Source organism: Dama dama, chromosome X, assembly GCF_033118175.1.
Source record: "Dama dama isolate Ldn47 chromosome X, ASM3311817v1, whole genome shotgun sequence".
Taxonomy (NCBI): Eukaryota; Metazoa; Chordata; class Mammalia; order Artiodactyla; family Cervidae; genus Dama; species Dama dama.
In genome coordinates this window covers 36,447,728-36,462,861 of record NC_083714.1, presented here as the reverse complement: position 1 = coordinate 36,462,861, position 15,134 = coordinate 36,447,728, and the positions used below count along the sequence as shown (strand labels likewise).

The 15,134-nt window shown below is 44.3% G+C and overlaps 1 protein-coding gene across 1 annotated transcript in view; it reads left to right on the top strand.

Moving 5' to 3' along the window:
• The first annotated feature begins 4,638 nt into the window (after positions 1–4,638).
• Positions 4,639–15,134, top strand: part of GPC3 (glypican 3) — a 436,510-nt gene continuing 426,014 nt past the window's right edge. The window contains exon 1 of the mRNA XM_061136403.1: positions 4,639–4,985. Within this exon, the coding sequence (XP_060992386.1) occupies positions 4,811–4,985 (175 nt within the window). The 5' untranslated portion in view covers positions 4,639–4,810. The remainder of the gene's footprint in view (positions 4,986–15,134) is intronic.

Genomic DNA, 15,134 nt, shown 5'->3' with positions numbered 1-15,134 from the left:
CAACATGATGCCACAAATGAAAATCTCAATAGTTTTTTTCAAAGTCTTGAACTCTAACTTACAAGAACCTCAGGATATTTTGTGGATTTAGTGAGGGCAAAGTATAGTCCTGGTCTGGAGAGAGGCTATCCATCCACAACTCATAATGCAGGCATCTCAGCTGGGTCTATTAATTTTCCACACACATGGAGCCAAATTCTGCCTAGGATTATTATGCAATTTTCAAAATGGCTTTAAGTCTTTCAACTTACAAAGTTACCATTTACATTGCGCGGGCCTGCTGGCTGGGATGAATGAATGCACACTCTTTCCCAAAGGACCATAATTCATTCTCTGATCATAGCTTATACATTTGGGAGAATTGGGATCAGTGTGCCTGGCGCCTCCCCTCCCCTCCGCCCCACAAAGGAGTCATACACTGCAGGAGAAGGAGACAAAGTGGCTGTGTGCCACGGAGCGCAGAGGTGTGGCTAGGGAGGTGTTGACTGTGAGCAGCACCAGTCTAACATATAAGCAACCGTCTACATGATGTGATTTCAGGTGTACCAAAAAAGGCCTCATTGCCCCTCAGTTTAAACACTCCCTTCCCACTGGCAAATGCCTCGAATTCCACAGTTTTTAGAGCCCTGTTCCTTTGGCTTAAAGCTTTGATCCCTGTGAAAATACCCCCTACCCTGGGTGGGCAGCCCCATTGTATCCCATCAACCATATACACTGGGATGAGTTTTAAAATTTCTTCTCAGAAAGGAGGTTTTGAGGGTGGTGTGAAGGGGAGAAGATACTGTGTACCTCAAGGGAACGGGGAGGGGAGAGCATCACCTGGGGGGGGTGGTGGCGGCAAGGGGAACTGGGCCCAAGACAAACCATGTGTGCGTGTGTGGCCGTACGCATGGCTATATATGAGCCCCTCCCATGGCGGCAGCTGTTGAACACCCTTTCTTAACCCTCTCCCAGAAACCTTGATTTATGCTGCTTTTGGAGTCATAGAACCAGACTCTCCTCCCAGCTCCAGCAAGATAATAGCTGCCGGCTACAGCTGGGAATTCTCGAATTCTTTCAAACTGGAGACTAGGAACGAAAGGTGAAGAAAAGTTCTTCTGGGCCTGCTGTGCTAGGTAGCCTTCCTCTGAGGCCCAGAGAGGAAAATGGGGCCCAGTGGTGTTATCTAAATGCTTCCAACTGGGCCTGAAAGCACAGAGCCATGAATTGTGGAAAGTGAACACCGGCGCTCAATCAGCACATCCTTTTGTGTTTCTAGACTGATTGTTTCTCTTTGTCTCTTCCAGCTGAAGAGTAAGGATGAGTCATTGGCCTGACTTCGAAAATGAGGAAGGGGGCCCTGAAAAGTAAGATGGTTGTTTATGTAAAAAGAAAAATAAAACCCAATCTTAATTCATAGTCACCCATCTTGGCAGTTTATGGCAGATAAAGTAACAGCTTTAACACTTTGGTAAAGGAACGGGATTGTGTCAGTAAAACTCCACACACTGTAAACTGGCAGAATGGACAGTTGTCCAGAGTGTCCCTGCAGTCCGTCCTGACCGAAAGCCTATTCTTCAGTGCCTATTCCAGGGCCTGAAATCCCACTGGCAGAGTCTTAGCTTGGGGACTGAAACGTTAGAAAGTCTTTGGGAGTCACTTATAAAAAAAAAATGCAACCATTCCTTAAGCCTAGCAAGTTTTATTAACTCCTACCTTAGGTTGGCTTAAAGCCCTCAAGTAGCTGCTTGTAGGGGGAGCAGAAGCTTTAAGGCCAAAACCTTAAATATTTGCCAAAACCTCAGGGTGAGTTTGCTTATGACCGAAGTCCAAATTCTACTCTTTCACATACCACCACACAAGTTTTGCTAAATCCTCATATTCTCAGTACTATTAAAAAATTTTAAAGCTAACTCACAGTTTTATTTAAGTTAATTTATCATAGTATTGTCTACTAACTTTGTCTTAATGAAATCATTGCGTTGGATGTACTACTATGCATGTTCATACATTTCTGATCCACATTACAACAAAAATTTATTAAAAAAAAACAAACCAAAACTTCACTGGTCCACATACCACCAGAGATTCACATACCTCACTTAGGGAAGCACTGCCCTGGCTCATATAAAGTATATTAGATATAAAAGTATATATTAAAAATAAGTTGTAGTCCCTCTCTTCAAGGTACTCAATACCCAGTAGTTGAAAACAACTGTTGCCTTTGTAGTTAGTTGCATGAGCTCTGGAAGATCATGAATTTATGGGAGGTCATGTCTTCCTCTGCGAGGTCATGAAATTCAATCAATGCTTGCCTTCCAATCTGCCCTTTGGTCACAGGGCTCCACAGGTGGAACATATCAAACTCACCAGCCAAATTATGACTCTTAATTGGTGTTTCTTTTAAAGTGGATATGTCATTTGTCAAATGTTCAATGCAGGCGCAGGCCTAGCCCCAGGCAAAATTATGAAGTAGGAGAAGAATGCCAGAGACATAGGCCGCACTCAAATGTTTGTTGAAAAAAGAATGAATGAGCCCTCCGTCCTTGAATCCCTCTCTCCCAACCCCCGCATCCACTCGGTGCCTTTTTAAATTCTGTCTCCTAAATATCTCCAGTAGTGTTTTCCCTTTCCAAGTCTCCTCCGCCACAGGACTTTATCATTTCTTGTCTGGATTATTTTCACAGCCTCTTAACTTGCTTCCAATCTGCTTCCTTCTCCAAGTCATTCCCCACAATGTTGCTGTAGAGATATTTTCATAGGGCAAACAAGATCATATCACCCCTCTGCTTAGAAGTTCCTTCAGTGCTTCCCCAGGCTCCTTTGCATGGTGTGGGGACTCATAATCTGACCCTTGCTTACCTCTGCTGTTTTAGCTTCCCTAACTCCCCAGCTTGAGACCCTTACTTGCACCTCCCATCATCCAACTGGGTCATGCTCTCTCCCATCAGAATCTTTGTTCATGTTGCTTCTTTTCCCCTGGCACCCTCCCCCCCACTTTCTTTTCTCACCTCAATTCCTACTGATCTTTCAAGCCTGAATTTAGGATATCACCTCTTCTGGGAATCTTTCTGTGACTTGCCTTCTCACCCCTCAGAACTTTGCATTTGCCCCCATGTTAGCAATTGCCACATGCTGGGTTGACATTTTTCTGTTTGGTTGTCTTTCCCACAAGACCTGCAGATCTTTGAGGTCAGGTACCATAGGTTAATCTTTGTATCTCATGGTTTGTACCTCACAGTGTCTGGCACGTAGCAGCAATTCAAATATTTGTTATTGAATGAATGAATGAGCCCCTCAGTCACCTACCTTTCCTTTGCCTCTCTTCTCAGCCCACAAGTTATGGCACACAACCTCCTCCTCCATGGCCGGGAACTCACTGCAGAATTCCTGGGGTGCAGGCTCTTCTTTTCCTTTCTTATCTGAACCTAGATCAGAGACAACAGGATCAGATGGTCAACTAATTCACACTGAGGTGTTAAGTCATTTCATTATACAAATACTTATTGAGTTCCTACTATGTGCCAGGCATTGTGCTAAGGTGTGTGTGAGCCACTAGAAAGAATATGGGAGTTAAAGATCCTACTTAGTTAAAGATCCCTACTTATGGGTAATGACTAAATGCATTTCTCCTCTGAGAGGTATTTGATTTTCAAAGAACTGGATTTCAAATGATGAAATTTAAGCAGGAGAGGTGGGATTTGGGGTAGGAGACCTCTCAAACAGGCTAGCTCTGGCTCAATGAGTTTGCTGTGTGAAACGGTTTTCTAATGAATTAGGCTGACTTTAAGCCTCAGGTTATCTTGTCGTCACCAGTTCTGCTTTGCTTCCTGAAGGGTCACCAGGGGCTACCTTACAGGAGATGTTCTTTTAACATCCTGGGATCAGGTGCCTTCTCTGACTTTGTGTGCTTCTATTAAGTTAAACCCCACGGGCTGTCAGATTTTTAGCTACAGTATTCAAAGATGAGGCAGGTGTGAACCTCCCCCCACACCCCTCAGCCAGCGGTCCCCAGCTGCCTTGAATGTGACTATTTGTGGGGTAGGTTTGTGAGCTGCGTTGGGAAAAAGAATCTAGGGAAGCCCCTCAGAGAGCAGGAAGAAGAGGTGGATTTTGTGCGGAGGAGGAAGACCTCTTGGGAGGCTCTGGTGGCCAGAGATGAGCTGGACCTGGCTGGGAGGAGGGGTACCGAGGCCAGGGACCTCCACGCTCCCCAAGGAAGGATGGAGAGGTTGCAAAAATCCTAAAGGGAAAAGCCCACTCGGCTATAGGCCAATGAGCGGCGGGAAGGAGGAGTGAGGCTGGGGAACTTCTCCCAGAGCCAGTCAGAGGGGACGGCTGCTGGGAAGCCAATCAGCGCGCCCGAGCCTGCCGCCCCTCTGCAGTAGTTATGCCAGAGCGCCCTGTGTAGAGCGGCGGCGAGCCGGCAGCTGGGCTGGGCGGCCAGGAGCCACCGCACGCGCTCCGCGTCCTCCTCTCGCGCGGCTCCTGCGGGATCCCAACACTGCGGTACCCCAGCAGTTCCCGCAGCCCCGCGCCCGCAGGCTGGCCGCGCGGCCGCCGCCGCCCCCCGGCCGCGCAGTTCGCCTCGCCCCGCCCCACCCGGTCCCTCCTCGCCCCGCCCCAATCCGGTCAGCCCCGCCCCGCCCCGAGCCACCAAGCAGTTCCCGCCCTCGCCCAGCGCCCAGGTAGCTGCGAGGAAACTTTTGCAGCGGCTGGGTAGCGGCACGTCTCCAGCTCCTTAGGGCCACTGCCAGGCTTGCCGAGTCCTGGGACCTCTCTCGCCCCCGCTGCCACTCTCCCACTCTCTCCTCGCTCCCCGCCAAGCAGGATGGCAGGGACCGTGCGCACCGCGTGCTTGGTGGTGGCGATGCTGCTCAGCTTGGACTGCCCGGGACAGGCGCAGCCCCCGCCGCCGCCGCCGGACGCCACCTGTCAGCAGGTCCGCTCCTTCTTCCAGAGACTGCAGCCCGGACTCAAGTGGGTGCCCGAAACCCCGGTGCCAGGTGAGGAGTCGTCCCTCGCGCGTTCCCCGCGCCGGGCGGTGAGCCAAGGGGCGCATGGTGGCCGTAACCCGAGCGCGCTAGCCCCGCGGGGCCGCGATCGTGAGCCCAGCGGCTGAGTACCTGGGAGTGGTCCCCGCACTCGAGCCCCGGCCGGGTCTCCCGAGGAAGAGAAGGGTATATGTGGACCGTGTCCGCATCTCCCAGGCTTGCTGGGCTGTCAGCGAAGATGCGAGTGGTTGAAACGGCGAGCATGGCCTTCTAGTGGGCGCCCATTTTTGGGGGAGGGGGGCAGGGCGGGAAGGCTGGAGTTGGTTCTCCCAGCCTCGGCGAACTGGCGCCGCACATCCGAGCTGGTGCCTCGGGAATTTGCCACCCTCGCTCGCACTTACATGCCAGAATTTCAGCCTCAGCTGGACCGCGGCTCCAGCCATTCTTTCCCCAACCTTCCCTCACGCCCTCCTTTCTGCAGCCTGGGCTCCCGAGGCTCGCGGGCCCAAGTGCAAGCAAAGTTGAGGACAGATCTCCGAATCCGCAGTGACAGGTAAAGACACGCGGAGGGAAACTTTTGAGTAGGAGGGTCCCCCACATGAGGAGGACTGAGCCTTTTCCCTTCAAAACAGCGTCTCTTCTCTAGGCTGGCAAAATCGTTTCCAAAACCATGCTGCTGGCCGGGGGAGCAAGAGTCCAAAGATGATTTAACTCCTCCCCTTCTCAAATTCATCTGCCTTCTTGACAGGCTGGACCCTGAAAGGAAGATGATTTTAGGTGGAGGAAAGTTTCTGAACGCTTGCCTTTTGTTCGGCACAATCAGATCGTGTTGTAAGGGCATATTTTAACCTTCCCTGAGCGCTGCCGCTGTCAACAGATGAATATTAATGGCCTTGTGTGATTGACTGTCCCACGGTTGGAGTCCTAAAAGCTTGCCTTAGAATCCAATTAGGACAAGTTGCTACACTGACAATGCAGGCAAGAAGAGTCGGTTTCAAACAGGTTAATTTATCAGAGGTGCGCTCGAAGAAACGGCTGGTTGTATTCACAAACCGTAAAACGTTTGTGGCCTCCGGGGTCTCTTCACCACCCATGCATCCACCAAAGCGCGCGTCCCGCGCTTCCGAGGGATCGGGGAGCAGCCCTCGCCAAAACTTGGCTCGTGGCTCTCAACAAGTCAGGGAGGCGGGCCTGCTGGTTGGGCCAAGTTGTGAATGCGATGCGCGCCCTGTGGGCGCTGCCGGCGAGCGTTCATTAGCGGGAGGTTACCTAGGCAGCCAGCGCGCCCTCAGCCTTTTCTTTAGGTGGATGAAAAGAGCCAAGCGAGCCTGCTGTTTAGTTGCAAAGGTAATTGGTCACCCTTTTTGGTGACTGAAATGCATTTGCGCATATGTTAAATATTGCTTTGCAGGATTTTGCTCTACGGGAGGGTAAAACTACCTCTTCCACTGTTAAGTGTTAATAACATACCACGTGGGCGTGTGCAGGAGCTGTAAGGGGCAACCTATGAATCAGTTCCACAGAGCTGAAACAGCGGGCGAATCTCTCTCCCCTCGAAGTGCCGTGGTAATTAGATTGCTAAGGCCAGAGACATGTTTTTGTTGATAATGTAAAAATTGGTCCTCGCAGGATGAGCCCCCACAAGATGAATGGGTCCAAGGTTGGGGCTGGGGCCACACTGGGCGAATTTGAAGCCAAGGAGTAAAGATTGTACTTAAAAGAGGAAAAAAGACCAGAGGGAATGCACAGATACTCCCTCATTTAGCAAACCCCCCCCCCCCTACAGAGACTCAAACAGGCCCTCCCTTGCCCTCCCCCAGCTCTCTGGCTGCCTGCCTCTTTGCAGCATCTGTATAAAAGTATTGGGAGGGCCCACACACCATGTGTATGAGATTTGGCCTGGGCTCCCTCCTTCCAAGTTCCCTTACTCCTGGCCTAAGGATGGCCGTATTCCATGTAGAGAACAGGGACTTGTGATGGAGATTTTTCATTTTCCTCAAGTATCTCCCAAACTCTATAGGAAAATCATATTCCGAGCATCTTTACCATATAAACCCAGCGTTCTCTACTTCATTTCTATTTAACAAACATATGCCCTGTTGAGCACCTTTTGTATGGCAGGCACTGTTCTGACTCGCCCTGGAGCAAAGCCAAACTTCAAATATGGTGGGTGATACCCACACAGCTACCATATAGCCTGGATTTTCTGGGGGCAGTGCAGATTTCCAGTACCCCTGGCATGAAACCATGTGTCCCAAATGTTAGTTGGGCAAATTCGGTCTTTGTAGATACAGAAAGCATGGTGGAAATCCTAATGTCTGTGTGTGGAAAGAGCTCATCAGTGTTTCAGAGAAGAGATGATAATGACGGACTTAAATACAATGGCAAGTGCATAATTTCAAAAGGAATAAATGTGTGACTTGCTGCTGTTATTCAGTGGTTGGAAATAGAAAAAGAGCTGCAAATTACTTGATAGTTATGAACCATCATGATGACCGCTTGACATTTTTTTCCCTATCTATATTTTAAGCCATCTTCAGTTTGCCCGCTCCACTGTATTAACTGCATTAAAGCTTTCTTTGTCCCAGATAAAATGAGATTTGGTCACAGTAAGGAGAAATCCTCAAGAATGTCCTGTGTCACTTAAGGGGAGCATTTGGGATTGACTGCTAACTTTGACCATTAGCAGAATTGGGTTAGAGTGGAGAAGGTACATTTCTTATGCTAATATGGATGAGACTAAATAGCATTCGAAATCGGCCAGCCTAAATAAATCACTGGTGCTGAAGGACTACACTAGACTTCCACAAAGCTGATCTAAAGCCTTACAATCTCATGTTCCCATTTTTTTTAGTGTTCAAACACACAGGATAGCAATTCTAAATGGCATGTCCCCCAAATCCATAGATCTTTTCATACCCTACTCTTTTTTTTTTTTTTAAAGGATTTGTAACTTGGAAAGCACCACAGATGGAAACCAGGCACACAGTTAGCATTTGGCAGAAAAATCCATATAACTGACTTTCAGTGCAGCTCTTTTGCCCTTATTTAATTTAGAAAAATTCAGAAAAAAGCCAATGAGCTCATAAGTCTAGATGTTTATTTTGTTTTGCTTAACCTACCCACAGGCGCAATCAAGAATGGATACAATTTTAGGCAAGGAAAGTGAGCTAGTAATCAGACAATGATGTTTCCAATTGTCTCAAGGGAATGTTACAGAAGTCTGAAAAAAAATTCCTCTAAACAAAAATCAAGTGTAATTCACTTTATGAATGCCATACACCACTTTTGCGGGGGGGGGGGGGGGGGGTGGGGGTGGCGGGGGGCTGGTGATGGTGAAGGGAACGGATGGAAATGAGAAAAACAAACCGTGGTAGTGTTGCAACTCCCAGAAGATTGAGGAATCTTGCCTTAGAGGGCCTTGGAAAGTGCAAGAACCAATCCAGAAGGCCAAATGCCTGTATGGGTAAAAGGCAGCCTTGAAGAGCCAAAATCGGCTTGGAGTTTCTCAAAATAGATGAAACAACATAAAAATAAAAATCAACATTCTTGAAAAAAGAGAGAGTTTGGTATTCGTTGCTGTTGTTTTAAAGTATGAGAACTAGCAATCTCATCCGGGTTGCCAGCTGTGGCTCCCCAATTAGTTGGAAGCTGTTAGTGGTGCTAAAGCCGGGAGAGAGAATAAGTGAGGCATGGGAGGGTTTCTCTCCCCTGAGATTGCATTAGACATTTGAGTGAGCAGGTGATTTGTTGAAACTTTGGAAAAGTCGTATTACCACGTGCTAACTTGGACTAGTTTGGAGAACTTGCCCAGATGTGGTCTGAATATATTTATTATGCTAATCCTGATGCTTGGTACCAAGATGTACTTAGAGGGAAACATCAATCTGATTGAAGAGATGGCTGATGATTGGAGGAGCACCTTGGCTTGAAAGGAGTCTGAGAGTGCCTGCTCCTTGGCAGGCTCTCTGTTAGGTGTTGGGGGGTGCCCAGAGGAAGAAGACATAGTCCCTTTTGTCAAGGCGCTCACAGTCTAGTGGGGGAGCATACGAGTAAACAGGCTTCTCAGGAAACTTGTAGGATTAAATAGGGTGAAAAGGGCTAGAAAATACCTTCAGGAAATTGGCTGAAACGGTCACAATGGCCAGCCTGGTCAATGGAAAAAGAAACTGAAGAGATGAAGTGGGAGATAGGAAGAAGTCGCTTAATAGGGCCGCCATCTTAAACAGAGTTTTCTTAATTCTTGGAGCAAATTCTGTTTGTAAGCATTAGGAAATACAGGCATAAGAAGATTTCGATGGATGTTAGCTGACACAGATGGTGTCAGCTTGGCAATGTGGTTTTTTTCTTATGGGCTGGTAGGTTGTATCCAATGTTTTGATGCAATATTTTTGAGCATTCTGCTGCTTCCATCTTACAGTTGCAATGTTTGCTGTTCACTGTAGCCTAGAAAGAGGCTGCTTATTACCAACCTGGGAGAAAAGAGGTCCGTATTTGTCTGCTATGAGACAAGACAGAAAATATGTTTTCTCCTTAAATGGCAGCTATCAATAGGACCACGCCAGCTCTAGTGTTTGATGCATATACAAAAGCATGGGTCTTAAGAGGTATCTTATTACTCATTTCTAAGAAAATTGAAGATAATCACTTATAACTTGTGCACATGATACATCATTTGGAAAGAATTTCACTGGGGATCATATTGCTCAACTGAAAAGTTCTGGCATGCTGAATTTGTACATTTTTGTGAATGCTTCCTTTTACTCTGATCTCTAGCTTTTTTCCTGCATATGGTTATTTGTATGTTTTAGATTATAAGCTCCTTAAAGGGAAAGCACTGCATTTGATGCAGTGTGGAGCCCAATGCTAAGAGTACCATAGCATGTTTCGTAAATAATAGATAATAGCATTTCTAGATCATTATGTATTCTTTGATGAAACTCTCAAATCCTTTCCTAAGCTATATGTCATCTTACTTAAAGTCTAAGTCCAAATTTTTATGAGACATATTGAGGTATGTGGACAAACTTCAAGCTGCATATATTTTGACTGGAGACTGATTCAGGCTTACCTCAGTTAGCTGGCGACTCTTACTGTCAGGCAGGGCTTATTAAGGTTGAGATTAAGGTTGAGTACTCAGAGAACAAATTGAAATTAGCAACATTGTTATGACTGGCTTAGTATCATTAAAGATCAACAGTTATTATAGCACATAAATTGTAAGACATCTCTTAAATCAAACTCTCTTTGATTTAATGTCAGCTAGACCTTTCTCACTAATGTTGACATTACCATATTTGGGGGTTGAGCTATAACACATGCATGAACCTGTTGAAGTACCTCACAGGTTTCTGTAACCTGGAATCAGAATTTGTGCACAGCCTCAATTCCAGAGATCACACCAGGAGCCAGCATCTCGTCAGTCCTAGCTGAACTTCTAAGTGGGTTCGGTGTTTTTTTGTTAATCTAAGGTCTAATGGAAAGTGTGGGCTGAAAAATCCCCCCCTCTTCTGCCCATGTTTAGCAAGTTGTCAGGCTTGAAACAGGATCCCGAGCACTCCATTAAGAAATGAGTACCGGAAAATAAGAGTCCAAGTCATGGGCCCCCAACTGGCTTTAGAAAGAGCATAAAGTAATGGAAATTTATCTCCTGAAACATAATGACAGTAAAAATGTGATTCACAAAGCATCCTGAAGGTGAGCATTATCAGCAGAGAAAACGTGCCTTTTGAAATGCTGTGTGTGAGCGGAAAACGCTCACCGGAACATTATAGTCTTACTTGAATGCCTGTTGAACAGACAATGTAAAGATTTAGTTCTCTTCTTCAGATTAGGCCAATTGAATATTAATTATCCAAGTGCTAATTATTAGAAATACTCGTTTGCCATTTTTAAATAAAAATGAATCCAGATTGATTAACAGGGAATGCACTTCCATGTTACAGCCTTATTTGAGAGTTTGTATTTTTTTCTCATGAATAAAAAGGAGTCAGTGTTAGGACCAAAATGCGTTGCTAGTGTTCTGAACAGTTAATTACGTCTAGTAGCTGAAATTGCATTTATATGCTAGATTAGTAAATCTACTAAGCTCTTTGAAGTATACTTAATAGGCTTATATTGATAAATAATTGATAGGAAGACAGATAAAATACAAGCGAAAGTGGCAGTAAAAAGGGACAGAGAAGTTAAAGCGATTGTAAATGAAACTTCCACCCACTGGATTCCAACCATTCACCTGAAAGTTGAAAGATGTACATTTCTCAGAAGTGGAAATTTTGAGTTTTCAGTATTTTTCAAAATTTACACAATGAAGCATGCATTTATTTCTTAAAAATTCAGCAAAACTTTAGAATTTTAATTGGCTTTTTTGAATCTGCCTTTGAATATAAGTTTATTACTGGAAAATTAGAAATCCTGATTATGGTATCTTTAAGGTATGTGTTTGTAATTATTTATATATCCTTATTAGATTGTGATTTTCTCAGGGTTATAGGGGCTGTGTTTTATCTTTGTATCCTCAGTGTCTAGCATAGTGCATAGTAACAAATAACAGGTATGCAACAAAATTTGTAGGCTAAATAAATAAATGGAATTATAAATGTATTGTAACCATAAACTTTCCATAAAACCATTATTTAAGTAGTTGATTCATTTTTACTAATATACTAAAATTTCTAAAAAAGGAACTACTTTTTCAGGTCAAAAATCTATTTGTTGCCTATAGGTAAGTGATAAAGGACATTGGTTTAATGCATTTGGCTGTATATAACTCCCTGGGAAAAGTAGAATAGCCAAGACTTACAAGAGGTAAGTAGTTTGTACTTGTTTACAAGGTTATTTTAAGAAGTTAAAAATAAATTTAATATGTCTACATGTACATAAATGCATATTACATCAGTGCATACATTTAACTTCACTTTACATATCTGTATTAGTGTGAAAATAATGCAACTGGTGTCAGTTACAGAATACTAAATGTATATATATATACACATATACATATACTAAATGTATATCAGTTTTTCTTCAGTGTTCGTTGTACCTTACTTATAACATCAAGCTTCATAAATGTACATCTAAAAGGACATAATTCAAAGTGGATTTTCAGCCATGGGAATTTTATTGAAGTAGTATAAAGGGCCTTATGAAAGTCCTCTTAATTTCTGTATGCATTAGGGCATATTTTTAAAGTTGGCTAGCGATGTTCTTGCAGATACAGACCCAAGTAGTAAAGAGGGGAAAAGAGAAAAAGATTATGATTGTTTAAAAAAAAATATTAGATTTGAATAGTTTCCTTCTTAATTATGATTCTGTTCTCTGTCTCCCAAACTCTGCATACTGGTACTTCCAGTATGTATCATGGCATCCTGGGATTCTCCATTGCTCGTTGTCAAATTTTGGTTTGGATGATTGAAGCTGAGGGAGACATGGTGAAGACAGGAAAAGTTAGGGTGACAGATATAGGGAGTAGGTAAAAAGTCCTCCCTCTAGTATGTATCAGAAAGTTAACTCACACATAACAGACTAAAAGGATTGGGAAACATTTGAGCATGGAAATTAACATGTGTGCAGAGACAATACAGAGGTATGCCCCAATTACATTCAGCTCCCAGAATTACCTTATTTGTACTTCTTACTTAGTATCCATGATTTTGAAGTTCATTGTTTATGCATAGCCTCTGACAGACCCTGTGCTCATTGAATGTAGGAGTCATGTTTGACTGTCACAGTATTGTCTAGAGTGGTGAGCAGAGTGCCTTGTACAGAGTTATTATTAAAAGTCGAAATGAATGTAAGAATAAACACATAAAGACATAGTTTGGAGGACTTTATCACTGTCATGTGACATCCTAGGATGCCATGTGTGCTAAGTTTCTCAGCCGTGTCTGACTCTTTGTGACACCATGGACCATAACCCACCAGGCTCCTCTGTCCATGGGATTCTCCAGACAAGAATTCTGGAGTGGGTGGCCATGCCCTCCTCCAGGGGATCTTCCTGGCCCAGGGATTGAACCCAAGTCTCTTAAGTCTCCTCAATTGGCAGGTGGGTTCTTTACCACTAGTGCCACCCAGGAAGCCCTCAGGATGCTATGTATCTAGAGAAAGGCTGATTTTCTGAATGCATCATTTTCTAAATTGATTTGTAGCAGAGACTGAGGAAGGGCAGTGGTGAAGTTGAAGCATATTTTTCTATTCTTTGTGACCCTGGGAGCCTTGTTACCCCTCTTGAAAAACTGAAGTTTGACAAGTAGAGAGATTTTAGCTGCAGCTTTATCTGAATGTGGTATTTGTATATGTTTTATGTATATATTAATAGATTATATATGTATAAATATATGTTTCTGTTATTTTGATAGCAACAATTAATAATTACGTGTTATTTAAACTGTTTGAAATTTGTGAGTTGCTACTTTTTGCAGTGGGTGGTCTTTCACAATCGTACCTTACATTTGTGTCATGAAAGCTTTGCTTTTATATCTTATGTACAAACAATGCAACCACTCATAAAGTGTCTTCAGGTTCTGAGTTCCACAGATCTGCTTGGTTCCAACAGCCCCCATACATATGTGTATACTTGTACATACACACATGTAAAATATCCCTATAACTGTCCACCCTTAATATAGCTTTTCAGTACCTAAGTAAACCATTTTCAGTTGGATTCACCCAAAGTGTTACAGACCTAATTGTCACTGATATACAGCTACTGCTCATTTATTGAGTTCCATCATTTCCCTAAGTACAGAGATATGATCCTTGCTCAAGTTGTGATGGTTAACCCGTACTGTGAATTTGGCTCATTTTGGAGAACTACATCTAGCGCTGGCTTGATTGCATGTTGAGCTCTCTGGAAATGAGATTATGACCCAAGAGATACTTTTCAAGTTAGGTTACATGGAGTGATTTTATTGGGGAACCACATTTAACTATTTTGAAAGACAGATGGAAATTCTCAGAAAATGAACCTATTAATAATGAACTTTGTATGATGCTGCATAGTCGCTTCAGTCGTGTCCGACTCTGTGCGACCCCATAGACGGCAGCCCACCAGGCTCCGCCGTCCCTGGGATTCTCCAGGTAAGAACACTGGAGTGGGTTGCCATTTCCTTCTCCAAGGCATGAAAGTGAAAAGTGAAAGTGAAGTCGTTCAGTCGTGTCTGACTCTTCATGACCCCCTGGGCTGCAGCCTACCAGGCTCCTCCGTCCATGGGATTTTCCAGGCAAGAGTACTGGAGTGGGGTGCCATTGCCTTCTCTGACTTTGTATGCTATCTCTGAATAAATATTACAAGTTTTTCATTCATTCTTCAAGCAACATTTGTTGAGCACTGATTCTATGCCAGGTACTGAGCTAGGAGCTGATGAATAAGATAAAACCACTGCTTAGGGAGGGAGCCAATAAGGAAAACTATGGATGTCAAGGCAGCGTGATGAGCTGGGTGCCCTGTGCAGATCTGGTCGCTGTTGAATTATGAAAGAGGGTAACCAGTTGCCTTAAGTGGGCTGTCCTGTAAAGGTATGTGGAAAGGTCCAGAGTTACTAGACAAAATGAGACATTTGTTGTATTGGACTAGTTTGGGTTGTTTGGAGTGCAGATGTGGGGAAAGTAGAGGAAAGATGAACAAGGGAAGTATGTAGGAAATGCTAAGGAGTTTTGATGAACTGTATCCAAGGATGACGAGGAGCCATGAAAACATTTTAAGAAGAGGAAACACCATTCAGTATGGAGGATAACTGGAGAGTGAGTGGTGGCAGGGAGTTTTAATAATGCAGGTGAAAAGGCAGGGCAGTAAATAGGAATAGAGGAAGTAGGATAGACATGACTTGTTGACTGGTTATGAGGATAGAAGGATGAGTCTGGAACTTCTAGTTTTGCTGGGTGGTGGGGCCACAGCAGATAATAGGTGCTCAGTAAATATTTGCTGAATGAATGAGTGAAACATAGGAGGAACATGTTTTTGAGGGGTAAAATAATGAGTTTGATTTTGAACAGGTTGAGTCTGAGGGGTCCTTTGATTATTGGGGCAGAAATGCCTGGTAGGTAGTTGAGGTTGTGTTTTGGACCATAGAAGAGAGAGCAGTCAGGGCTGGAGGTGTCTATTTGGACATTATCAGCATGTAGATAGTAACTTAAAACTGGGGATAGATAGATGAGATCTCG